Source organism: Thamnophis sirtalis, unplaced genomic scaffold (assembly GCF_051295495.1).
Source record: "Thamnophis sirtalis isolate CommonGarterSnake01/CBP01778 unplaced genomic scaffold, rThaSir2_p1.2 scaffold_10, whole genome shotgun sequence".
Taxonomy (NCBI): Eukaryota; Metazoa; Chordata; class Lepidosauria; order Squamata; family Natricidae; genus Thamnophis; species Thamnophis sirtalis.
This window is the reverse complement of record NW_028261390.1, coordinates 42,029,039-42,054,414: the sequence shown is the minus strand read 5'-3', so window position 1 is coordinate 42,054,414 and position 25,376 is coordinate 42,029,039. Positions and strand designations below refer to the sequence as shown.

General features: G+C 34.5%; 1 protein-coding gene across 1 annotated transcript in view; it reads left to right on the top strand.

Annotated features, from left to right (window-relative positions):
- The window catches only part of SGCZ (sarcoglycan zeta), a 586,363-nt gene that overhangs the window by 524,396 nt on the left and 36,591 nt on the right, over window positions 1-25,376 (top strand). Inside the window, exon 5 of the mRNA XM_087724454.1 lies at window positions 17,474-17,596. Within this exon, the coding sequence (XP_087580580.1) occupies window positions 17,474-17,596 (123 nt within the window). The remainder of the gene's footprint in view (window positions 1-17,473; window positions 17,597-25,376) is intronic.

The following is a 25,376-nucleotide window of genomic DNA, read 5'->3' as shown; positions in this document are numbered from 1 at the left end:
CATGTGTCATTTGTTGCTGAAATGCAATTACAAGGAGCAGCATATTAATACAAATACCAAAATGCTTAACCAATTCTCTGCATTTCAGATGTTGCTTTCTTGATCACAGGTAGCTTGCTTTCTCCAACTGTTTTTGTTGCTGTAGAGGTAGAAATATAAGGTTTAATTGTCCCCACTTTTGTGGCTTCTCTTTAATCTTTTGGGTGAGAAAGTCTTATGGAAACATTCTCAGTGGAGAAAGAGTGAGATGTATGGGTGGATATGGTACATTTGAAGCATTCTTGTTCTCTACTTTTACAGTTTTTATCTGTAACTTCCCTCTTGTTTGAAACCTCATTATTTTGCAGTGTTTATAAATATTAAATCTCCTACATAACCATGCTGTAAATGTCTGTATTTCCCTTGATGTTGTATGGAAAGCATTCTAGTTTCAATTTTATTATAAGCATGGATCTCAGTATATTCTTGGATTAGTATAATATTGTGATTTCATTTCAAATATAATTTCTAAAATTTTCTAAATGTGCTAAATGTTACTTCAGGGATTTTTAAAATATGTTAATCACATGTGGTAAAATGTTATTTCTGTTTCATGGTATTTCCATTTGTTACTATATGTCTTGCCTATACTGAAACTTATTAATGAAAATATATACTATCTGTAAAACATGTTATACCAGTTTTCTTTAAGATTATAATTTGGATTAAATTTTATACATTTATTCATTACTTTTTCCCATTGCAGTGCAATGACTGTTTCTTTAAAGTTTTGCACCTATTTAATCATGCATTTATTTATTTTTTCTATGCCATATCTAAGTAGGAGTGTTTGTGTGTCTCTCTGTGTGTAGAGATTGCTTAATTTACATTGCCTGATTAAGACTCAGTCTTTCTAGATAGAATTATTCAGTTTCACCAAAGTTTATTTGAGGCAGTGTAGTACTTTTCATTTTTTAAGGAAATGGTCCTTGAAACATGCTACACAAATGCAACAATTGAAAGAAACTCATTAAAACAGCTACCATATTTTTCAGCGTATAAGACGCAGGTATTTCCCTCAAAAAAGGGGCTGAAAATCAGAGTGCATCTTATACACTGATAACAGCATTTTGAGGTTTTTTTTCAAAAAGGTTAGGGGTGCAAGGGTCTTGTAACTTGACAGCTTTAAGACTTGTGTGCTTCAAATGTCAAAGTTTCTGAGCCAAAATTTTGGTTGCTAAGCAAGAGCTTTGTTAAGTCAGTTTCACCACATTTTACAAGTTGGCCATGCCCACCAGTCACATGGCTGGCAAGCCACTCCCACTCAGTCACATGGCTGGCAAGCCACTCCCACTCAGTCACAAGGCTGGCAAGCCACTCCCACAAAGCAGGCCACACCTACAGAAGAGGTTCTAAAAAAATTGAAACCTAGCACTACATCTGTTACATTTTACCAACTTATTTTTGTATGTTCTACTATGTTATAACATACCTTTTACACTTGAGTGTCTTTTCTTTTATTTATCTATATATCTATCCATCTATCTACCTACCTACCTATCTTCTATCTATCTATCCCATTTAAAAACAATTATTGAAATACATCAATACTTGCCCCATTGCAGGATTTGCTTACAACTGGAAAAGTCAAAGAATTGGGAAAGCAACAGTTAAAACTGTTTCATATAAGCATATTTCAAATCCTCAGGCCCTATGGTGAAATTCATCTTCCAGTGTTAAAGCAGATAGAAGGAAAGAGATTGGCACCATTAGCAATTATTTTTGAGAACTTGGATGACAGGTAAGGTCTCAGAAGACTGCAGCAGGTCAAACTCAATGCCTATTCTTAAGAAGAAAGGGATGGAATCAGGAATCCAGGGATTTCATTCAAGTAAGTTTAATTTAACACCTGGCAAGTTTTTAGAGTAACTAATAGAGCAGTCAATCAGTAAATAATACAGTCAAAGGAAAATAAGATAAAGAACAGTAAGATAATGGGGCAGAGCTTTGTTAAATAATGGGTATTAGGGCTGATCCTGTGAGCTTTTTTTCTTTTTTTTAGGATGAACTGTAGTATCAGTGAAATATTAATTTTGTAGGACATGGGGTTTTTAATATATTAAATTACAGCAGGTTCTGTGTAGATTAGAATGTGTTTTCCAATACTTATGAAAAACAATGGAATCCAAAGATACACTGAACAATCAGATGAGATAAGCAAATAATTACTCCAAAATCTGTAGTTTTGGGCTACTACAATCTTGTCTTTTTTATTCATTCATTCATTCAGTTAGTTAGTTTATCAAACATGTATGAGACAATAGGTATAAGTGCAAACATGGACATGAACTCGGAAATGGATATGAATAAATGAGAACAATATAACAGGGATGATAGGCATGCTGGTGTGCTTATGTACACCCCCTACAGACCTCTTAGGAAAGTGGTGAGGTCCATGCTAGATGGTTTAAGGTTAAAGTTGCAGGGGTTTGAGGATGCAACAACAGAGTCAGGTAGTGCATTCCAGGCAGTGGCCACTCTGTTGCTGAAATCATATTTTCTGCAGTCGACTTTGGAGCAGTTTACCTTTAGTTTGTATCTATTGTTTGTCTGTGTATTATTGCAGTTGAAGCTGAAGTAGTCATCGACAGGTAGGACGTTGTAGCAGACAATTTTGTGTATTATGCTTAGGTCAGACTTTAGTCGGCATAGTTCTAGGTTGTCCAAGATTTTAAGCCTGGTGGCATAAGGTATTATATTGTGAGCAGAGGAGTGGCACACTCTTCTTGTGAAATACCTCTGGACTTGCTCGATTGTATTAATGTCCAATATACGATTGTATTAATGTCCCTTATACAGTGTGGAATACAGGCAAATCAGTGATATTCACTGATTGGTCTGGCAAAAGTTTTGTATGCCCTAGTTTGCAGTACAATGTTACCATACAATGTTCTCCTAGTTTGTTTCAGTTTAAATTCAGTTAAAATCTTATAAAAATAAGATTTTTTAAAATGTACAAACACCATTTGTTAGATTTTTTTTTAGCAAGGATAAAGCAAGGATTTTTTTAGCAAGGTTTTTTAGCATGTAGCGCTAGAATTGCATAACTATGACAGAAGCCTGAAAAACTGTCTGAAGGATATTGGCTAATGTGCCTAGTTCAGGAAATCTAGGGGCATAGGTTCTAGGGAGTATAAGAAAGTCAGCTTTTCTTTCTCCATTTTAATTTTAAAATAGTCTTTATTTCTCAGGCATGTCTGTTAAAAATAGGTGGGACAGTTCAACATTTCCTGAGCTGTTTTATTGCAGATGTCCCCAGCCCTGAGGCATGACCCATCACAGGGTGGTGTTCCATTCAGAACTGAGTCATGCAAAAAGTGGATGAGTGCATGTGTGCAACTCCACTTGTATGAGTGGCAGGTGTTTGCGTTCCACTCGCACAAAGCTCCATTCCACTTGCTCAATGCAGGGATGTGCATGTCTATCCCTCTGCTTCTCCCTATGCCGGGCAAAGTGAAGAGGTTGGTGGCTGCTGTTTTATTGCACAGTTTTTCTAGTTTACTACATTGTCCCTTGATGTGGGATGATGACAGTTAACATTATATTAACAGAGTAGGATAAAGATGTTCAGATGGCAAAGAGGAGTCACCCTAGTCTCTTTCTTAGAAAGACTTCATCTCTTCTTCCATCCATGTTAACATAAACTGATCTGCCAAGGTTTAGCATGGGAAATGAAATTTCTGGGAAGCCATAGCCAGGGTTGTGAGATATCTGATATGTGTCTGTATGTAACAGAAACAAGTATTCTAGTGCAGTGATTTATTCACAAATAATTATTAGATGCATATTACTTTCTAAACTTGTTAACAAGCTGTGTTTGCTACATGTACAGTACATGTAAATATGTACATTTGCATCTAATTTTATGCATGTGTATACGCACACACACACATACATACGCACCCATGTACGTATATTTATATTTGTCTTGTTCTCTTCCTTGATTATTCTTAAAAACTTTCCTACCCTCCATTTACCCAAAGGGAAAATCTTGACAAATTGATTTGTAGGCTTCAGTTGGCTATGTATAACACTAACTCAGTGTAGTGCATAGGTTACTTTATTATTAGTTATGGGTGATAAAGGCTAATCTTGTTGATCATTTCAATAAGAGGCACATGACATTGTGTAGTGTGATAATTGTGGTAAAGGACCTGCAATCCACTTTGAAAGATAATAATGCTTGAGCACTGACCTTATCTATATGGCATAAACTAATGTACAAATCAGAATATAATTATCTTTTAAATGTGGCATTTTCTCCCGATTTTGCCATCCTGTATTTGGATTAAATATATATTCAAATACTTTGTCCCACTCATTATTACGCTAAACTTGGGAGTGTTGCTCCCAAAGCAATGATGGACCTTTGTCAAAGGCCAAAGATCAGTCATTCTATATTATGCTTGTCAGGATAAATGTGAAAGAATCCCATTCTTGGTAGTACATCATGACCTAAAATTATTTAAGTCTACTGGGAGATCTAACTTCTACATTAGTGGAGAGGACCTGTTAAAGGGATTATTCTTGAGAGATGAAAAGTAAACATGATGATCCTTTGGAAACCCTAGTTAAACTGCAAAAGGTAAGTGACTGTCAAATTTATGTTGTTGTCAGTAGATGTTTCTTCTTGGGTACAAAGTACTGGTTTCTTGATTTTCAAAGGGGGTTATGCAGTGGACTATTTGTATCAGTAACCAGAATAAAACTGTAGGGAAAACTTGGTCTAAATTATACTGATATATTTTTCTTCCTGAGAAATATAATTGTATGGTCCTATTGTTTTTAATCTGCTTGGATTTGGAGGCTTTTGTTTTTGTTAATGCACTATCACTAAATTTTGATAAATTAATATATTTCCTTCTTCTGCTAGCTTTGGGAATTGAAGATCCTCAATAGATGGTAGAGATTTGTTCTTGGATTTTATAGATTGATTTTATGTTGAAATGTTCTTTTAGAACTTTAGAATTGTCTGATGATTAGGTGAACCATTAATTAATTTTATACACACACACGTGTGTGTGTGTGTGTGTGTGTGTGTGTGTGTGTGTGTGTTGGTGTTGGTGTGTGTATGTATTGTATGTATATATGTATGCATGTATTTATGTATGTATGTATGTATAGATGCATATACACATATATATGTATACATATGTATATACATATATACATACACGCAACACACACACAGACACACTACATATATAGGGATAATACTGTGTTTATTTGATTTTATATTTACAGCATCTATGTTTTGGTGCTTATAATAGCAATGCTACTAGAATTTTTTGAGTATCTACTTAAATTTCTTAATTGTAACCAATTTCACTGAAGTGCTGTCTTCCAGATGCTCCAGTGCTAGGAGAATGAATCTAACATCTATTAAAGACTGTAAGACAAAATCTAATTGCATTGAATGGGAGTCAAAACAAGCTCAAGAATGCATTTAGAAAATGCAGCCTATACTTCACAGAGTCATAGAATATAGTAAGGTATTTGCTGTGATTTCACAATCCAATCTCAAAAGGATGTGTGTACTTGGCAGGGATGCTGCTGTATTAAGCACTTCTTGTAAATGTACAAGTGGTGCCCTTCCTTCATTGTTCTGAATTCGTTCTGGGATTGTCTGTTCCTTACTCAAGCATTTGCAGTTGCCATATTCCAAATCTTATTGAGTATGTAACTAAATCATAAATGCTGTAACAAGAATTCAGTCATTCAAGGACAGATTTGATGTGGAAATAACAGCACTATTTAATATCTTGCAGATGGTGCTGGAACTTTGAGATACATTTTTTTTTATTCTTACTATTGGTTATTTTTATCAAATACATTGCAACTTGAGACTGATTATAACTTTTTTTAAAAAAAAAAAATTGGCCAACAGAGATACAGAGTGACTTTTCATTCACTAGTTCTTGGTGTTATTGTTTTGGGTACTCCTTAACATTTCCATTACTATTGGCTCCATAGAAAATTGCCATATATTGTTTTTTTTTTAATTGTTTACTATATTTTAGGATCTGTGTGTGTGTATGCACATGTCTTTCTTATCACATATAGAGTTCTGGAGTATGAGTTTCAGTACATGCAAGATCAAGACCTAAACATAGAATCAGATATGCTTTAACATAGGTTAAACATTAATGAGTACAGTAATTCTGTGTTAACCAAGATATGTTGCATCACTCATCTGGATGATGAAATTGTTAAATTGTAAGCATACATTTGTTCATTCATTCATTTCATTCATTTAATCCATCTCAAACATGTGAGGTGGCAAACAATGATAAAATCAGTTAAAACTAAGTATAAACAATATATTGGATATATTGCCAAGAAAAAATATATAGATATTAATATAATATAACCAGGAAACTGGGTTTTAATATATTTGGGGGCCCAATCCTGGGTCCATAACCAACTCTTCAAGACCTTAAAATGGACCAACAGGATCATTGCCATCATAAGCTCTGGAGGCCAGAGCTAGAGAAGAGAAGATGCGTCCCGTAGACCCACCAGACAGCATACCTTCACTGATGGGATCCTTACCACATCCAACCTGTCCGACTGAATTGGACTTGTAGAAACAACTGGGAGGAGATAGTCTCTCAGGAAGTTGGTCCCAAGCCATGAAGGGTTTTAAAGGTATACTTTTTGTTTATTTTTGTAGTTTGCTTTTCATTTTTGTTTGCAAGCTATGCTTATCACAAAAACTGGTCCACCTTTTATCTTATCTTTTGACACACAACTAGAAAGTGTAGCTAGACTAAGGAGAAAAAGTCACAAAAATTTGACACAAAATGTTGCCTGTGGATATATGTTACCCACCCAAACTATATATCAGGGTTCTGTTACAAAAGAACATCTAGTTCACCTATAACTTAAGCAAAGACTTGTCCATTTCTATCCACTAATGAAATAACTTACAACTCTACTCATACATATTCAGTTTATACAGTGTCCCTTGCACTATTATATTAACTTTCCATTGAGGGGGAAAATTACACTAATTCTCTGATGGCCTGTAAAATTTGAACACTTCATCTGTGTTAACCTGGAAAACATCTGTTTTTATTTTATTTTATTATTTTATACACACACACTGTGATGGGTTATTGGTTTATTAAAATATATTTATAGTTTCTGTCCGCAAATAAACACAAGTTATACTACGGGGTAGGAAGCCTATTGAATTCCAGATGTTGCTGACCTATAACATTCAGCAGCCCTCAGAAATATGGCCAGTAGGTAAGAATGCTGGGATTTGTAGTTCAACAACATCTGGAGTGGCACATGTTGCCTACAGCTATTCTTTTAAGCTCAGTTGGGTTTTTTCTTCCAGGAAATACACAGGAATACAAATTAAGTTTCGTATTTACAGGAAGATGCTAGTCTCAGCCATTTCCTTAAATCTATTGCTTTAAGAGCAGATGGCATTTACTTGCTTGATCTACTTTCTATGCTTTAATTATATATTATAATTATATAATCATATACATATACATATACATATACATATATATTCTAGTAATTCTACAAACAGTAGGTGGGCAATAATTTTTCTACACATATATTGCAAATCTTAAAGGACTGAAAAGTTTAATGATGAATGGTGAATTAATCATCTACCTCTATAAAAACATCAGCTGTATTCACTTGTTTTTGCATCCATAATCCCCCCAAAAATGTTTTGCTGTTTAGAGTGTTTAGTTCTGAATTTCTTCTGTTCTAAAAATTTAGATGTATTTTACAGAACCTATTGAAAAATTCAGATAATTTTGTTTTTGTGCTAAAATGATAGTGTTCATCCATGCACTGTGTTTCAATGTAGTTAAATATGAATCGAATGAAATTCAGGACACATGCTTAGAAAATTACTAACCAATTCATAAATCAAAAAAACCTAAGAATTACAACAATCCAAGTAGAAAAAGATAAATCTGAGATTAAATAAAATTGCTTAATCCTTTTGCTGCTGAAATGCTATCCTAATCTAATAGAACCATATGACCTACTTTTAAGTATGGTACACAATTCTGGTCCTTTCAAACTCCATTAGACAAATTTGGTTATAGAAAGATTGAATACTAAATGATATTATTCCAATATATAGATATTTAAAAAGAAAAAAGCCTGCTTAATTCATAGAAAGCTCTATTTTTTTTTAATCTGAGTGGATGTTTTTTTTTCCAGTATTCCTGTTTATAGCTTAACTTTTCATATAGTTCTCCTAAATATCTGTGACAATTCTTTATATTTTGCTTCTTATCTTCACTATGAAGATAGCATTTCTTTGAATACTTGATTATCATTGGGGAAGGATCTACTAATTAAACCATAATTAGAAGATTGTGCCTGATAATTCATTTTTCTGTACTTAAGCTTATTATGAAGCTTCATTTTAAAAAATCTGAATGCATACCAACATGATATACAGTTGAGTGAAATTCTTCATTTTAGTTTATCTCATTGTCATTTTTTTTCAGCCTCAGGTTTATTCCACTTCGTTTCTACTTCAGTTCTTTAAAAAATGAAAATACCCCTTTATAACATATAACTTCCTAATATTTCTTAATAGCTTAATTTTATAAGCACATTTCTCTGATTAATTCATGGTGGTGTTCTATTGTACGCCATTTATAGATTCATACATACACAAATATGCACATACATTTATACATACATACAAATATATTGTATATAAATAAATTTCAGGATAAATCATTAATAATGATGTGAACTTAAGCTAGTGAAATAAATTTCCTTCATATTCTTCTGCATTTTCAACATGTATATATTCAACCAAGTAAAGACTCGTAATAAGATTTATCACTCTCTCCCATTTGCACTTTTCCCTTTGGTGAGATGTCACCATGGCCTGATGGCCTCTACCATCTGCTACACAGTTTGCATTTGGATGCTACAAATCTGTCATTAATATCTATTAACTGTTGGCGTAGCAACTGTATTCTAACCTTCTATTCCACATTAGCCACTAGTCATGTGGATTAGAGCAGTGGAAATGACTGAATCATAGCTTCACCCATGTAGTGTATTTACTTTTACAATAGAAATTGCGTGCTTGTAAACTCCAAATAGGAATGGCAACCCTTGGATAAAGACTTAATTCACTGCATTGAAACCATATCTATAAATAAATAAATCTAAGACTGTGTTATATCACTCATTTGAATCTCTTAACACTTTCAAGCAGAAGCCTTTTCCACTCCTACAGTATCAAGATATGTTTACATTCAATGTTTTATACTTCCAAACTATTATTTTTCCACTCCAGTGAGTCTTTGAAATTGTTTCCATTTGTTAATCATTTTACTAAAAGAAGGTCAGGATACTGTCACATTCTGAAATAAACACTTAACAGTGGATTAAATTCCAGTAGCAGCTCTTTGACATTAAAGAAGCAGTTGTTTACACCAAGAAGCCAAATTGGTATACGTTTATAGTATGAATGTGCACGTATGAAATTTAACTAAAGCCCCATCTAAAGTAAATTCACAAAACAATATCTGCTCTATTATTCCCCCCCCTTCAAAACAAAGACTATTGTTTGAAGCATCTTGTTAAATTGAAGTGTTTTGTCTCTGACATTTCAAGTAGCATGTTGTGATCTATACTGCTGGTTGGGTCCATGTTGGTTTCTTACATTATCTGAAAATTTTATTACCTTATCTGGCAATTATCAATAAAGGTGTTTAAATATAGCTGAAAGGCTTGATTCTTGTCTGTTTGGAAAGGCAACATAATGGTCTTTGTAGAATAAAACTAAGCCTAGTACAGAAACCCAGTTTGAGATTTTTTCTACCTTACTGAATATCCATTTATTGTCTAAATGGCATAGAAGTGTGAATGGAGAGCTATAACATTAAATGCATTTTCACAGTTCAATTACCTTTTATTGAAACACTGTCAAGGTGTAGGAGGACATTCAAAATATTTACGTAGGGTATTAAGTGAAAATATGTTGCCTTCTTCTCATTAGCTCTTTGGTGACATCAATAAAAATAAATAATTTAATTGAAATTATTTTAGAGGGATCCAGGGAACATTGAATGATTTTATATGCAAATTATAGCTGTAATGGATTGCATTTACAAAAGGGGAGGTAAGGTGATGGACTATGTAAAACTGCAGTTTCCTGGGAAGGAGGGAGCCAATTGGAAGAAGGATGATGAGACAAGAGACAACATAGTCTGGAACTAGATCATAGAAAGAGGAAGAGATTTAAGATAACCACTCCTTAGAATCTCCCAGGATACACCATTGTGATGAAAGTAGCATAAATCAAATCTGGCAAGATTCTGTCTATTGGTGTGAGCAAACAAAGAACTGAACTTTAACTGAATTGTTCTGTAATGTAATGAGTCTATCTCATATATTTGTTTTACCTTTTAAGTTGCATTACTGAAATAAATAAGCTTTTGCACAATATTCTAATTTTTCGAGTTTCACCTGTAAGTCACTCTTGGGCTGAATCTGGCACTATCCAATCATCATTCATAGATGATACCACTTTAAAATAGAGAAAGGTTATGGATTTAACATATACAGCAGAATATTATCAAGAGCTATAAAGTAAATAATTCTAAAAGTCCTTATCTGTTGCTTTGTTTTTAGCCTTGCATTGCAATCAGTAGATCTAAATGGAGAGAGTGCTAGGAAATCAATCCAAAAGGAAGCTTGGTAACACCATAAAACACTTACAAAACAATTACTATCAGAATTAATGGATTTACTGAGAGGTGATGAACAATCTTTATCTCATGATATAAATAAATGTTCCGTTGAAGCTTTCAAACAACAATAATAATAATTGTAATTGTGTTTAATTTTCCCAAACGACTCCAAATGGCAGTTGAGGTTCTGTGATCAAAGCCTGGCTCTTTGTATGTGTCAATATATGTGTGTCCATATTATACATATGCAAAGGAGGGATTTTGTTCATGTTGCCATGCCTATTATCTTGATGTTTTCACATACATCATCCACAGACACTAATGTTCTAGTTTTACAATTCCACAATATAAAAGGAGTTAGATATTAATTCTAACAATAAAAATTGTCAGATCAATCAGCAAAATATTAGTAACAAGGGTACTTCATCTTCTCTTCCCACATTTTGGCATTGTCAGTTCCTAAATATTCTTTGGGAGGAATTATTTTCCCAAAGTGTCCTCAAAGTTCATAATTTTTGTGAAATTGGTGAAGTCCCTACCAACTCCTCTTTTCCTCTTCAATTTTTAAAGAAAAGGGAAACAAGATTAAGGTGACCAGACGTCCCAATTTTGGCGGGACAGTCACGATTTATAACAATTTGTGTCCCGGGGCGTTTTTAAAAAGTCCTGATTTTCTGGCTTCATGTTGAAAGCCCAGTGGATTTGCTTAAGAAATCCTAACTGGGGCAAGACAAAAGACACTCTGTCTAAACCCTCTCTCTGTCTCAGTACTTTCATTGAAGATATTAAAACATTAAAGCAAGAAAATGGACACCCCCCCTGCGCGCCCCTTTTACTTCATTTTATAAGAAAAGATGACCCAGTATCAGAGAGCTGCAGGAAATACTTAGCTAGAGAAGTGGCGAGTGTTCCTTCCTGGATTTTCCAGAGGGGAGGGGCACGGAGATTGGAGGTCGGCTCGTGTGGAAAAAATGGTGGCAAAGTTTCTTTGAAAAATATTTCCCTGACTAATTTCACCATTTTAATTTGCTCAGTTCTTTGTATTAACATCTACATCATTCTGGATTGACTTGGAGTGCTCACTTGTGCCTGCTGGTAAGTGAGCTGGGTTTTTTTCTTTTATTTTTTTAATGTATTTTAAAATAATATTTTATTTATTGTGCATAGGATTTTTTTAAATAGTTTTATTCTGTGTGGATTCTTTTTTTAAATTGTCTTAGACTATTTAAAAAAAGATTCTATCCAAAATAAATTGAAGTGAAACTATTTTTAAAAATTCTATGCACAATACTTTGAAATATATTGTGCATAGAATTTTTAAAAATAGTTTTACTTCGATTTATTCTGTGTGGAATAGTTTGAAATGTTTTACTTCAATTTATTCTGTGTGGATTTTTTAAAAAAATTGTCTTAGACTATTTAAAAAAAGATTCTATCCAAAATACAAAATACCAGCTGCAGTTATTCACTTAAGAACTGTGGCAAGAAAGGTGGTATAGTGACCAAAGTTACAATGGCATTGAAAAAAGTGACTGATGACCATTTTTCACACAGTGACCATTTTCACACTTAGCGACCATTTTCACACTTAGCAACCGTTGCAGCATCCTCATGGTCACATGATTAAAATTTTGATGTTTGGCAACAGTTACAATTTATATTTGTAAATTGTAGTTATGTTGAAATAAAAAATTATTACAATACTATTTTTGCCTTGTATGAAAATTTTTGTTGCTCCGTATAAAATTTTTAATCAAGCCCCCCCCCCCCCCCCCCGGTCAAAGGTGTCCCTCTTTACCAATCTGAAAATCTGGTCACCTTAAACAAGATCTTAGATAGAGGCAAGTAAATGCTGGGCCTCACGTCTAGGAGACCAGATTCAAGTCTATCCATGCATGGTCATAATTTATTGAGTGACTTGGCATATTATTACCTATTGGGGTTTTTAAAGATATACGAATAAAATCAATATTCATTTTGAAGGTAGGACTGGAAAAGGAGGAGAAGGAAGAGATTAAAAGTAATAATTATTGATCTTTCTGTCTACACAAACCTCTTAGCTGGATCCTGTGTGACCAGCTGTTTTTCTTGCTGCAAGAGAAAATAGAGTTCCAGATCATTCCAAACTCCCTGAAATGAACCAAGATAAGAAGAGTATTTTCTAAATCCTTTTCTGTAGTGGATTATCTGCTAAGCATTCACAAAAATATAAACTCAATGATTTTTCATGCTCTAGTATTACTGAACACCACACATGTTTTTTTACATGGTTACACTTTTGAATAGAGAGGTAAAACTTTCCTCAGTTCTACAGATTGTTTCCTGATTATCTGCATTGAAAAAATGAGTTCTTTTTCGTTCCTGTACAAATAAGGGTGAGAAAGCATTGTGAAGAAAGGAATCTAGCCAACATTTCGCAGGCTTGGGGAGAATCTCCCAGGTTGAATTGGTTCCATAGAATCAAGGTTGCCAATCTGTTTTAGAAAATAGGCTACAATTTTAGGAAAGGCTGGCCTGTGTGATGGTAAACTGGCACTGAAACAAGTCATGTTTAGCATGCCTCAAACTTGGAATTACTTGACAGTTCTTGGTTCATTAATCTTACCGAGAAATGTGTTGATCTTTAAATAGAAATTGCAGTTTCTTGATTAGTGTGCTCTCACTTCCCCTTTGGTAACACACTTTCAGTTTTGCGCCTTCGTTTTTGATTTAAAGTTCCTATTACTTTCTTTTATGTTCATTCTTTTAAATTGTGTCAAATTTAAATCTATTTCTCACTTCAGATAACAATGTCTAAGGAGATAATCTAAACATGCAAAATCACATGCCATCCTTTTTCTTGTCTTTTTGGGTGAGGGGGGAGATAGTAGCTGATGCAATGTTATTGTTGATTTGTTTTGCTAACTTGTAAAGCATTAGATTAGAAGCAATGTAATTTGAAAGTTCTTTTTTGATTGATCTGTCACTTTATTTTCTTTGTTAGGTATGTATTTATTAAAAATGTGTTGGTATTTTTTTCCTCCTGATTATTAAATATATGGATATACATGTTTACATTCACAGGTTTCTTTGTTTGAATTTTATCCCACCTTTATTTTATAACTAACTTAAAGGGATGAACATATTTATTACTCTTCTCCTCCTATTCCCCCACCACCACAACATCCCCAGAGAAAGTGAACAATCCCAGAGAAAGTCACTGGCTCAAAGTCACCCTGTCAGCTTTCATGCCTAAAAGGGTGTGTGTGAAATCACCATCTCCTGGCTTCTAGACCAGCACTTTAATCACTACATCAAACTGGCTGTAGGATATAATGTACAGGGGTGGGCTTCAAAATTTTTAGCAAGGGGTTTTCTACATGGTTGCTGGGTGGCGTGGCCATGGTGGGTGTGGCCTTGTCGGCCTCCTGCACCATGGTGGAGGGGGGATTTTTGCCCTCCCCGGGTTCCAGAGGCTTTCATCAACCCTACGGAAGGGTAAAAACAGCCCCTCCAGGCTCTGAAAGCCCAAACTTCTAGTAGGCCTATTCTTCATCCTCCCCGACCCTCCATGCATGCCCTGCACTTATCTGCATCCACAATGGGCCATGTGGGGACTTCAAAGAGGGGAGGGGTGGAGTGGGTGGGGCCATCCAGGAGTGGGATTTGTGAGTTCTCCAAACAGCACAGAATCTTAGCTAGAGGTTTTCCTGAACCCCTGTGAATCCCCAAAAGCCCACTCCTGCCACAATCTCTTCTCCATTTGCAAATAAGCTCCTTTTTCCGGGATTCCAGTTCTAACTGCAGTTGTGAAGTGAAATATTACCTAATAAGAGACATAACTGAGAGGATCGTGTGTAGTCCATTCTCCAACAAGGAAAAATAATCTCTATATTCCAATTTCTGAATGCCATAGACAAAGAACTATCCCGGAGTATAGTGAATGAACTATAATAAGGTTGTGTTAAAGAGGCAAAATGTTTTTGCCTTATTGAAATAATATTAATGCAAAATCCTTTTTGGAACCATTAGATGAAGTCCTATTTAGCACCTGCACACACACACACACACTCTTACAGACAGAAATTGATATCTCTTAATTCACTGAATGGGATTCTTATCCCAAATAAATTGGATTACTTTTCTGGTTTAGAAAGAAATTCTGTGAGGAGGTGATTCCAAGTATTTTCTGTTTGAAATTAAGCTCCTGTGTCTTTAATGGCAATTGCCGTCAGTCATGAACTAATGAGACCCGCATGTAAAGCTTCCAATTTAGTGGTTTATTATTCAAGCCTATACATAGGAAGCTTCACTAACTAACAATTTGCACCTGAGTAAAATTAGGTGAAGTTCAATGGAATTCATGAGGGTTGGACTTCATCATTTGTATCACAGAAAGAATTTAAATTAATTCCCCACTTCATTTTCTCCCTGGCTCTCACCAACATCCTTATAGATTCTATAGATTCTTTTCTTCAGTGGATGCAGGCAGGAGTGAGTTCCGGCAGGCACCACTGCTGGTTCGCTTGTGTGTGAGGGGCATAGGTGCATGTGCATTTGATGCACACTACACATGCACGTACAGTGCAATAGAAATTGTTCTATGCATGCGCAGAAATGAAAACCAAGATGGTGGTGCCTATGGCGCCACGTGGAGAACAGGTTCGGGGATGTGGCAGGCCTGGGTTGCTGCCAGTTCCACCGACCCAGGCCACCGAGCCACCACTGGGTCGTCCGAACAGGTCCGAACTTGTAGGAAACCACCACTGGATGCAGGGATACAAAATGTTGCTTGTTGCCTAAAATGAATCAGTACACTTAAAAAGTTATTTTTAAGTAATGAGCAGAAGATGGTGCATCAGAAATCATGGTCTCCAACAGACAACATGAAGAGAAGAGCACTATTCTACTAACATTTTTCTTTGTGTTAATATGCATTGCATTGATGATATTCTCTTGGGGGGGGGGGGGGTTAACACTTTTTTTTTCATTCAGTTGTGACTGATTCTCAGAGAATGCCTGGACAATTCCCTGCAGTTTTTTTAGCAAGGTTTTTCACAAGTAGCTTGCCATTGCTTCATTTGTAGGACTGAAAATGAGTGTCCAAGGTCACCCGGCGAGCTTTGTGCCAATAAAATATTTGCTTGCTTCAATTTATTTTTGTGCAAATAAATTGTGCAAGTAAAACATTTACTTGTCCCAATTTATTAAAGCTTTAACCTTGGCTACAACCATTGTACAAAGAAATGCAGCACAAGTGTCTGCAATAAATCAAATGACTAGAACCCTTATCCTTAGATTTCCTCAACTATATAAACTCACCTAGCAAGTGTGGTCTTAGATGGATTTTATCAACCATGTAGGATTTGGTAGCCTAATTTCCAAAACTGGAAATGTTTCCAATTTAAAAGCTCGTAGGAGGAAACCAGGTGGTGTACTTTACTTCCTTAAAAGTTGATAAAAATATATTCCATCATTCCTCAACTTTTAAAAGCCAAATTGATATCCATATTTCCCCTGCCCCTTCCATAACAAAACCCACTTTCTAAACTGGTTGTTTTTTTATCCACTGGCTATTTCAAATAGAATCCTATGCCTCTCTGCCCCTTTGATAGGGATGTTTTCAGAAAAAGGACAAACATTAACCAGATTTTATTCCTGGCAGGATGATTCCTGAATTATTGTAATCCATAGTCCATAAAGATGTTTTTATTAAATCCAAACTTTTTGGAATAATTATCTTACAAATGCTCTGAATATTATTTCTAATTTACTTATATCTATTTATATTTATAATTTTAAAACTTTAAAATAATGTCTTAGCAAATAGAAGGGCAACATTCCCACTGTTCCTTTATTTCCATTTAATAATGGCTACTTCATTTTGAAAAAAACAGGAACATTTGTGTAATGTCCTTTCATAGAAATTATTTGCAGCATATTAAATCAATTAAAGAATACATTTTAAAAAGAGTCATATACAGTAAATTGTAAAAAGAATGGTTTAACAGCCTGAAATAGAGAGAAATCTGATTTGTTAGTATTCAATATGTATGGTAAATAAAAAATATTGTTCCCAATTTATCCAAATCATTGCCCCACCCATTAAAAGATTCAATGATAGAACACTCTCACTATTGAATGAGCAGTTTATTAAGAATAAACAATTTGAGTTTGATTATAACTAGTATTTAACTTTCAACAAACTAATATGCATTATTGAAACATAAATGTTTATTTGGGCCATTATACTAATTTTGTTCAGTATTTCTATAGATTGAAAGGAAAAATGTGTGTGTGTGTGTGTGTAGCAATTTAACAAAAAATAATACTTAATAAGTACAGTTGATAATTTAATATTAGTAAAATAATATTATTACAGTTAAGCTTAACAGAAAAACCTTTATTCTATACTAATGTTTTGCAAGATGTTTATTATACATATTTTTGTTGTGCAATAATCCTATGCTACACTTTGGGGATGAAATGTCATGTAAAAACAATTCTTAGTGTTTGAAGTAGATGTAAAAACTGTAATAACTAAATTGGTATCACATATAGCTAGGTCATATATATCAAACAATGAATTTGGTTGTCCCTGGAAGATCAAATGCAAGGAAATTCTCAGCATGGAGTCTGTAAAAGATATTCATATAGAAATTAATGTAAGTGTCCCACCCTCAAAAAGATATCTGAATCTAAAAGGAAAATTGGGGAAGTTATGAGAATGTGCTAAATATCTGTTTTCTCTCTTTTAGGTGCTGAAAGTGTAGAAGCCCAGTGTAAAAGATTTGAAGTTAGCTCAAGTGAAGATGGTAGAGTGCTTTTCTCTGCCGATGAAGAAGAGATTGTCATTGGAGCAGACAGACTGAAGGTCACCGGTAGGTAGTAAGAATGGGGTTGCTAATCATGAATGCATTTCACTTGCAGGCAAAAAAAATTGGGAAGATGGATTTATTATGTGTTTTATGTGTTTGTGTGTGTGTGTGTGTGTGTGTGTGTGTGTGTGTGTGTATGTACACATACATTTTATGTACATGTATGTATATACACAAACACACATTTTTGTATGTGTGTATGCATATATATATATATATATATATATATATATATATATATATATATATGCATATATATGCATATACATACATACATACATACATACATACATACATACATACATACATACATACATACATACATACATACATACATATATATATATATATATATATATATATATATATATATATATAGTGTCACAACCCCTGGTAAGCCCCAATTATGGGAGGAAGCTAACTGCTTCCATCATCTGTCAATCGGCTCGTCACAAGAGTCCATCATGACAGAAACCCAATATTTTTACTGTTGCCTTTGTTATATTTGTGTTTTTTTTATTTGTGCTGATAAATAAATGAAGGGAGACTAGTATAGATCTATTTCAAGCTATTTAGCTCTCATCAGCTAACCATACCCTTACTGGGATTCGAACCTGTGCTGTATTGCATCTTAGGCAAATGTCTTAGCCATTATGCCACAGGTCTCCTCCTTATCAGCTGAAGCCAGGGAAGAAGGTATATATTTAGTGTCACAACCCCTGGTAAGCCCCAATTATGGGAGGAAGCTAACTGCTTCCATCATCTGTCAATCGGCTCATCACAAGAGTCCATCACAACAGAAACCCAATATTTTTACTGTTGCCTTTGTTATATTTGTGTTTTTTTTTATTTGTGCTGATAAATAAATAAAGGGAGACTAGTATAGATCTATTTCAAGCTATTTAGCTCTCATCAGCTAGCCATACCCTTACTGGGATTCGAACCTGTGCTGTATTGCATCTTAGGCAAACGTCTTAGCCATTATGCCACAGGTCTCCTCCTTATCAGCTGAAGCCAGGGAAGAAGGTATAGATTTAGTGTCACAACCCCTGGTAAGCCCCAATTATGGGAGGAAGCTAACTGCTTCCATCATCTGTCAATCGGCTCATCACAAGGGTCCATCACGACAGAAACCCAATATTTTTACTGTTGCCTTTGTTATATTTGTGGTTTTTTTAGTTGTGCTGATAAATAAATAAAGGGAGACTAGTATAGATCTATTGTTGCCAAGACACCTCCAATTTTACGCGGGAGAAAACCCGAATAACCAAAGACCTACATACTAACACCCGCGAAAACCTCAGAAAACATATATATATATATATATATATATATATATATATATATATATATATATATATATATATATATATATATATATATATATATATATATATATATATATATATATATATATATATATATACACACACACACACACACACACACACACACACATACATACATACATACATACACACACACAGACACACACACACAAACATATATATATATGTTATATTTGTGCTGATAAATAAATAAAAGGAGACTAGTATAGATCTATTTCAAGCTATTTATATATATTTGTGTGTGTGTCTGTGTGTCTGTGTGTGTTCTGTCCCCCTTTCTCCGCTCATTAACAGACGACAGGTAGACAAACTTAAAAGGAACTCACTTTATCAGTTCTTGGCTCAGACTGGCTGTGAGCCCAAAAATAAACATAAATAAAGTCTCTGACGAGATAACAGAATACCAAACAAAAACTCTTACAAAGCAATGCACTTCTCCAAGTGCCTCCTTGAATAGGGTTACAGAAAGTGCTCTCAAATAAACTACGACCGATGATCAATGAATGTTGAAGGAACGAAGGAACGTTGACTCCTGCAACCAGGGCGTGACACCATCCATCCTTTTATCCCCAGAAGATGCCCCTAATGAGCCCCAGCTGCATAGTTAATCTTGCATCCCGAAAAGACTCACAGAAAACTGCTGCTGTGTGTGTGTGTGTGTGTGTGTGTGTGTGTTTATGTATACCTACATACATACATACATACATACACACACACACACACACACACACACACACACACACACACATATCTGTGTATGTATATATACATATATTTATGTACATATACACTGGAACATGCACACATGCATACACATCATATTGTATACAACTTCTATATATCTGTGGAATCTTTTAGAAAGAGGGTGAATGCCGTCCATCATTATCACATCCAAGATTTGTGCCAATAGCTATATTTCATGATTCTGAATTAAGAACTGTAATTTTCTTCTGTTGTAGGAGTACAATTTTATCTTTAAAGTTCCAATGTTCATTTCTTTTGGCCATTAAAAGTTAAGTTAGATAGTGCCCTTTGGCATCATAAAAGTTGTGATTATATAGTCAACTATATAATGTACTCTGAATGTCAGTTCTAATTTCTCTGTGATTTAAGGCTAATATAGTTATAGTACTGTGACAAGATTATTAATGAAGGAGTATTTTCAGTAGGCAGAACTACTGAATTTCAGGAATAATTTTCTCTCATAATTTTAAATTATTTCTAGTGAAAGATTATTTGTTCAGGCATACTATTTGAATTCATTGATATATATTGATCAACTTGATAGTACAGATGGTGTACAATTTTTGCTGCTGAAACCAATTGGATGCCTTTTGTTACGATAGTTCATAACAAATGAACCCAGCTTATCATCATTGGAGTTCCATACCCATGATTGAGACATGGATGTTAAACCTCTTACCCAAAGTAGAGGGTTTAATAGAACCATAATTGTATCTTTTGGAAATTCAAAATCTCCACTGATCATCAATTCAGGTTCCCACTTTCATAAACATTTCACATACATAATGCTTCAAACTCTGCAAACTCTTTCTGCATGGGAAAGTCTGTTCAAGTGTTTTTAGGAAATTGTGTTGAGGGCTTGCCCATAGTGGCTGTAAAATATTTCTACATGACTTGTGCAGAGGAAGAATACAATTATTAATTATAATGTTATCTAGCAGAATAGATTAAAAGATTAGATTGATTTATAATAAAACAAAGCGTATGTGTTTAGATATAATGAGAGCCTTTCCCATAATTTACAATTACATAGACTTCCATTAAATAAAAAAATAGATATTAAATATTTATTTTCCTTTTCATTAAAGAAATTAAGATTAAACATTTGCAGGATCCAAGCAGCTAACTTGTCAGTCTGGTCTAACTAAATAACTTTTGTACATTTTTCTGTATTATAAACATATAACATGTGTATCTAAAGAGATGGAAGTCTTTTTTTAAAAAAAAACTCAGTGATATTTTTGACAGAATGTCATGTCATAGGACATATTATAGATGAACTGATGCAAGACATGGATATGTAATGTAATTTGAGGTCAATACTCAAGGGCAAGTACAAAGACAGTTCTATCTGTTTTTATGGCTTGGGGAATAGAATGCCTTTTGGCAATGTTCTAGTTATACCTTGCAATCGTAATTCATTCTTTTGTAACCCCAAGGCTACATGACATGGGTCAATCCTTGATGACCACTAGAGAGCTGCCACATTAGAGAAAATGGAGGACAACATCCAACAGCTGGAATCCTATGTTGGATCCCCTGTTGAAAACTGCTTATTTTCTGTTGTCTATGTATCATAGAGCAGCTTGGCTCCTACATATTTAAAAGATTTTCCTATTTTAGTTCTGTCACAACCTTTGAAGTTAATCCATCTTCATCAGACTGAAAATTGACTTACATATTATCATTTTAATATCTTGCCTTTGATTAAAAATTGCAAGCAATTAAGAATGATCATTTAACGTCAGTGGGAAAAGAACTTTTAGTTATACAGGCCACTTTCAATACATTCTGGAACACTTAAGCTAAGCAACATGACTGGAAAGATTTTGCTCCCAAATCTAAGTAACAAAAAAGGTAACCTTTTTTAAACCTCAACTGTCAAAGAAGATGCCCTTGTGCATTGTAAAAAAGAAATGCTGTCCAACTATTCTGATGATACTAACATCAGACAAGAACAAAGCTTTCTAGTCAGATTTCCTCCTCAGTGGGATATGATTAAAGAAGCTTTAATCAAAGTGTATGGGAAATTGTCTTGAGTTGGATAAGGAGATGAAGGTGTCCATGGCTTATCTCCTGGCCAATCATTCAGACAAGATCAGGAGAAAAAGAAGGTGGTCTAAGAAGGCCTATAAATGCCCCACTTTCTTCTCTAACTTGGACAAAGTTTCATCTTCAATCTGCAGTGGAAGCAGCCACACATAATCAGTGACTTCCAGATATTGTCCCCCAGTAGCCAAAATAAGGCACCAATAGATAAAATACAATCGCAAGCAATGTTTTCACCAGAAATATGTCAGTTTTAGAGCAAAATCGAAACTTGAAAGGGAGGGGGGAAATCATGTAAGTCTCTTTTAACTAAAAAAGAGGAAGTGAACATTTGGGAAGCAAAACCTATCCAAATCATCCACCAAATGAATCCTTCGTCATTTTAGCATTTTGTGCAAACTGTTCTGATAAAATATATGTATATGTAAATATACTTCATCTCTTGTAGAAATCCTTCCAAAAGTATAGACCAATTGGTTCAGTCCAGTAACAACACAAATTAGATGTATACTTCAGTTTGCCTTGGACATCTAGAAAGCTAGATGAGAGTCCTTTCCAAGACTGTAAAAATTATTGCGCAATTGCACTTCAATGGCTAATCTGGTTAGAATGCTGGGATGACAATCAGCAAGTCTGAGTGCTGCTGGGTGAAAGGTGAGCTCCCATCATTCACTCCAGTTCCTACTTGCAGTTCAAAAGTGTGCAGAACTGAGTAGATAAATAGGTTACAATTTTGGTGGGCTCATTACCATGAAAGTAGCCCCCAACCAGGAGTCCCCTGAGCAACAGTGATGTCACTACTAATACTTTCAATCCCGAAACCAACTCAAACAGATTAGCTTATGCAATTGGAGCAAGGCAAAGCCCCCAGGATTTAATCCCTGCAGATTAATGTCAAATGACAGGCCTCTATCTTGGCCAATTAGTTTACATTAAGTAGATTGCACTTTTCATATTCCATCCGAATGGAATAAATCCATCACCCTTTCACTAAATATATATTAAAAAATTAAAAGTTGTCAGTCATATTATGACCCTATTAGCTTGCTAACCTTTTTTTATACAAACTATATGCTATATGTCTTAATGGGAACTGACTGATTATCTGTCTCAGAACAGTACAATAATTGCAAAATAAGATAATTTAACAGAGAATCTGGTTGTAGCCAGATGATAGATAAGTAGATATATAGGTAGGTAAGGTAGGTAGGTATGATGGATGGATAGGTAGGTAGGTAGGTAGGTAGGTAGGTAGATAGATAGATACTGTATATGTATATGTATATGTATATGTATATGTATATGTATATGTATATGTATATGTATATGTATATGTATATGTATATGTATATGTATATGTATATGTATATGTATATGTATATGTATATGTATATGTATATGTATATGTATATGTATATGTATATGTATATGTATATATCAGTGGTGGGTTTCAAAAATTGTTCAAACCTACTCTGTGGGTATGGCCTCCTTTGTGGGAGTGGCTTGCCGCCCATGTGACCAGATATGAAGATGCTGACGACACCTTGTCAGAACCACCTTAAATTACCTCACACACAGCACTGGCATGCATAAGAATATGATGTAAACTTGTTTTTTAAAAGGCATCTTTGGTTTGCATTAAAACAACTTCAACACACGCAATGTTCTGATTGCACCACAAATTCAGTAGTCATCCTTACCTTTCACACAGGCACTGAGTCTTATAAATATGAGCATGATAGTCAGTGGTGGGTTTCAAAAAAATTTGGAACCTCTTCTGTAGGTGTGGCCTGCTTTCCGGGCCCACTGGTGGAACCTCTTCTAACTGGTTCTACCGAATAGGTGCGAACTGGTGGGAACCCACCTCTGGTATATGTATATGTATATGTATATGTATATGTATATGTATATGTATATGTATATGTATATGTATATGTATATGTATATGTATATGTATATGTATATGTATATGTATATGTATATGTATATGTATATGTATATGTATATGTATATGTATATGTATATGTATATGTATATGTATATGTATATGTATATGTACAGTGCATTCAGAAAGTATTCAGACCCCCTTAACTTTTGTCAATTTTGTTGTGCTGCAGCTTGATTCTACAGTTGTTAAAATTCATTTTTTTCTCATTAACCTACATTCAGTATTCCATAATGACAAACTGAAAACAGAATTTTAGAAATGTCTGTAAATTTATTAAAAAATAAAAAATATCACATTGACATAAGTATTCAGAACCTTTGAAACAACACATGAGATTAAATTCTAGTGCCTCCCATTTCTCTTGATCGTTTCTGACATGTTTCTACACCTTGATTGTAGTCAACCTGTGGTAAATTAAATTGATTAGATATGATTTGGAAAGGCATACAGCTCTCTATAGAAGGCCTCACAGCTGACAATACATACTGTAGCAGAGCAAAAGCCATGAAGTCAAAGAAACTGCCTGCAGAATTCATCGACAGGATTATTGCAAGGCACAAACCTGGGGAAGGCTACAATAAAATTTCTGCTGCACTGAAGGTTCCTAAGACACTGTGGCCTCCATAATTCTCAAATGGAAGAGGTTTGGTGCAATCAGCACTCTTCCAAGAGCTGGTCAAACTGAGCAATCAGGGGAGAAGGGTCTTAGTAAGAGAAGTGACCAATGGTCACTCTGTCTGAGCTCTAGAGATCCTGTGTGGAGATGGGACAGAGTTCCAGAAGGGCAACCATCATTGCAGCCATCCACCTATCTGGGCTTTATGGAAGAGTGGCTAGATGGAAATCTTTCCTCATTACAAAACACATAAAAGCCCACTTGGACTTTGTTCCTCACCATCTGAGAGTCCTTCAGGTGCTTTTTGCAAACTCCAAGTGAGCTCTACTAAAACGTAGAATAATGTTGGGGTTGGACTCTACTGTTTCATGCTACCAGATTTGGATTAAAGTTGCACAAATGTGCATGTTATTGTATTATATAAAAAGCATGCTAAAAAAGTTATAATAGATGTCCCAAAAATGCTTTTTTAAGAGGCAATCGGACTTCCTTGTTTTTCTTTGCAGATAGTTCACTTCTCATCCAAGAAGCTTCTTCAGCTCTGATAGTAATATAATAGATGATAACATTATATATTGTTTATGGCTTGGAAAAGTAATAAAAATGAAGAAATAACGAATGTGTACAAGTTACAAATAAAGTTAGAAAAAGAGAAATAAATCAATGAGAACTTACTTAATAATATTCAGAATATAAATGATGAAGTGTGTTTGTTGCATTACCTGTATAATATTCCTATATAATAGAAAAACAATGGGTTTATATGGATAATTGCTATATGGGGCTGGGAAACTTAAATCATTCTCTCTTCCATCAATCCTTCACTATATTAGTATTATAATCTGTGAGAATAGATTGATCCAGTTATTTATCTAAAGTAAAAAGTAATTTGTATGTTCTATTGTTACCAATTAGAAGACTGTTGGGCATGATGTAGTTAATTATGGATTAATTATGCCAAAAGCTTCCTCTCTGACAATCAAATTGGAATTTTTCAATATTTTTCTATTTCTAAATGTTCAAGCCAATTATTCTCCTTTAAAAAAGTATCAAATGCAAATGTAAAATAAATGGATC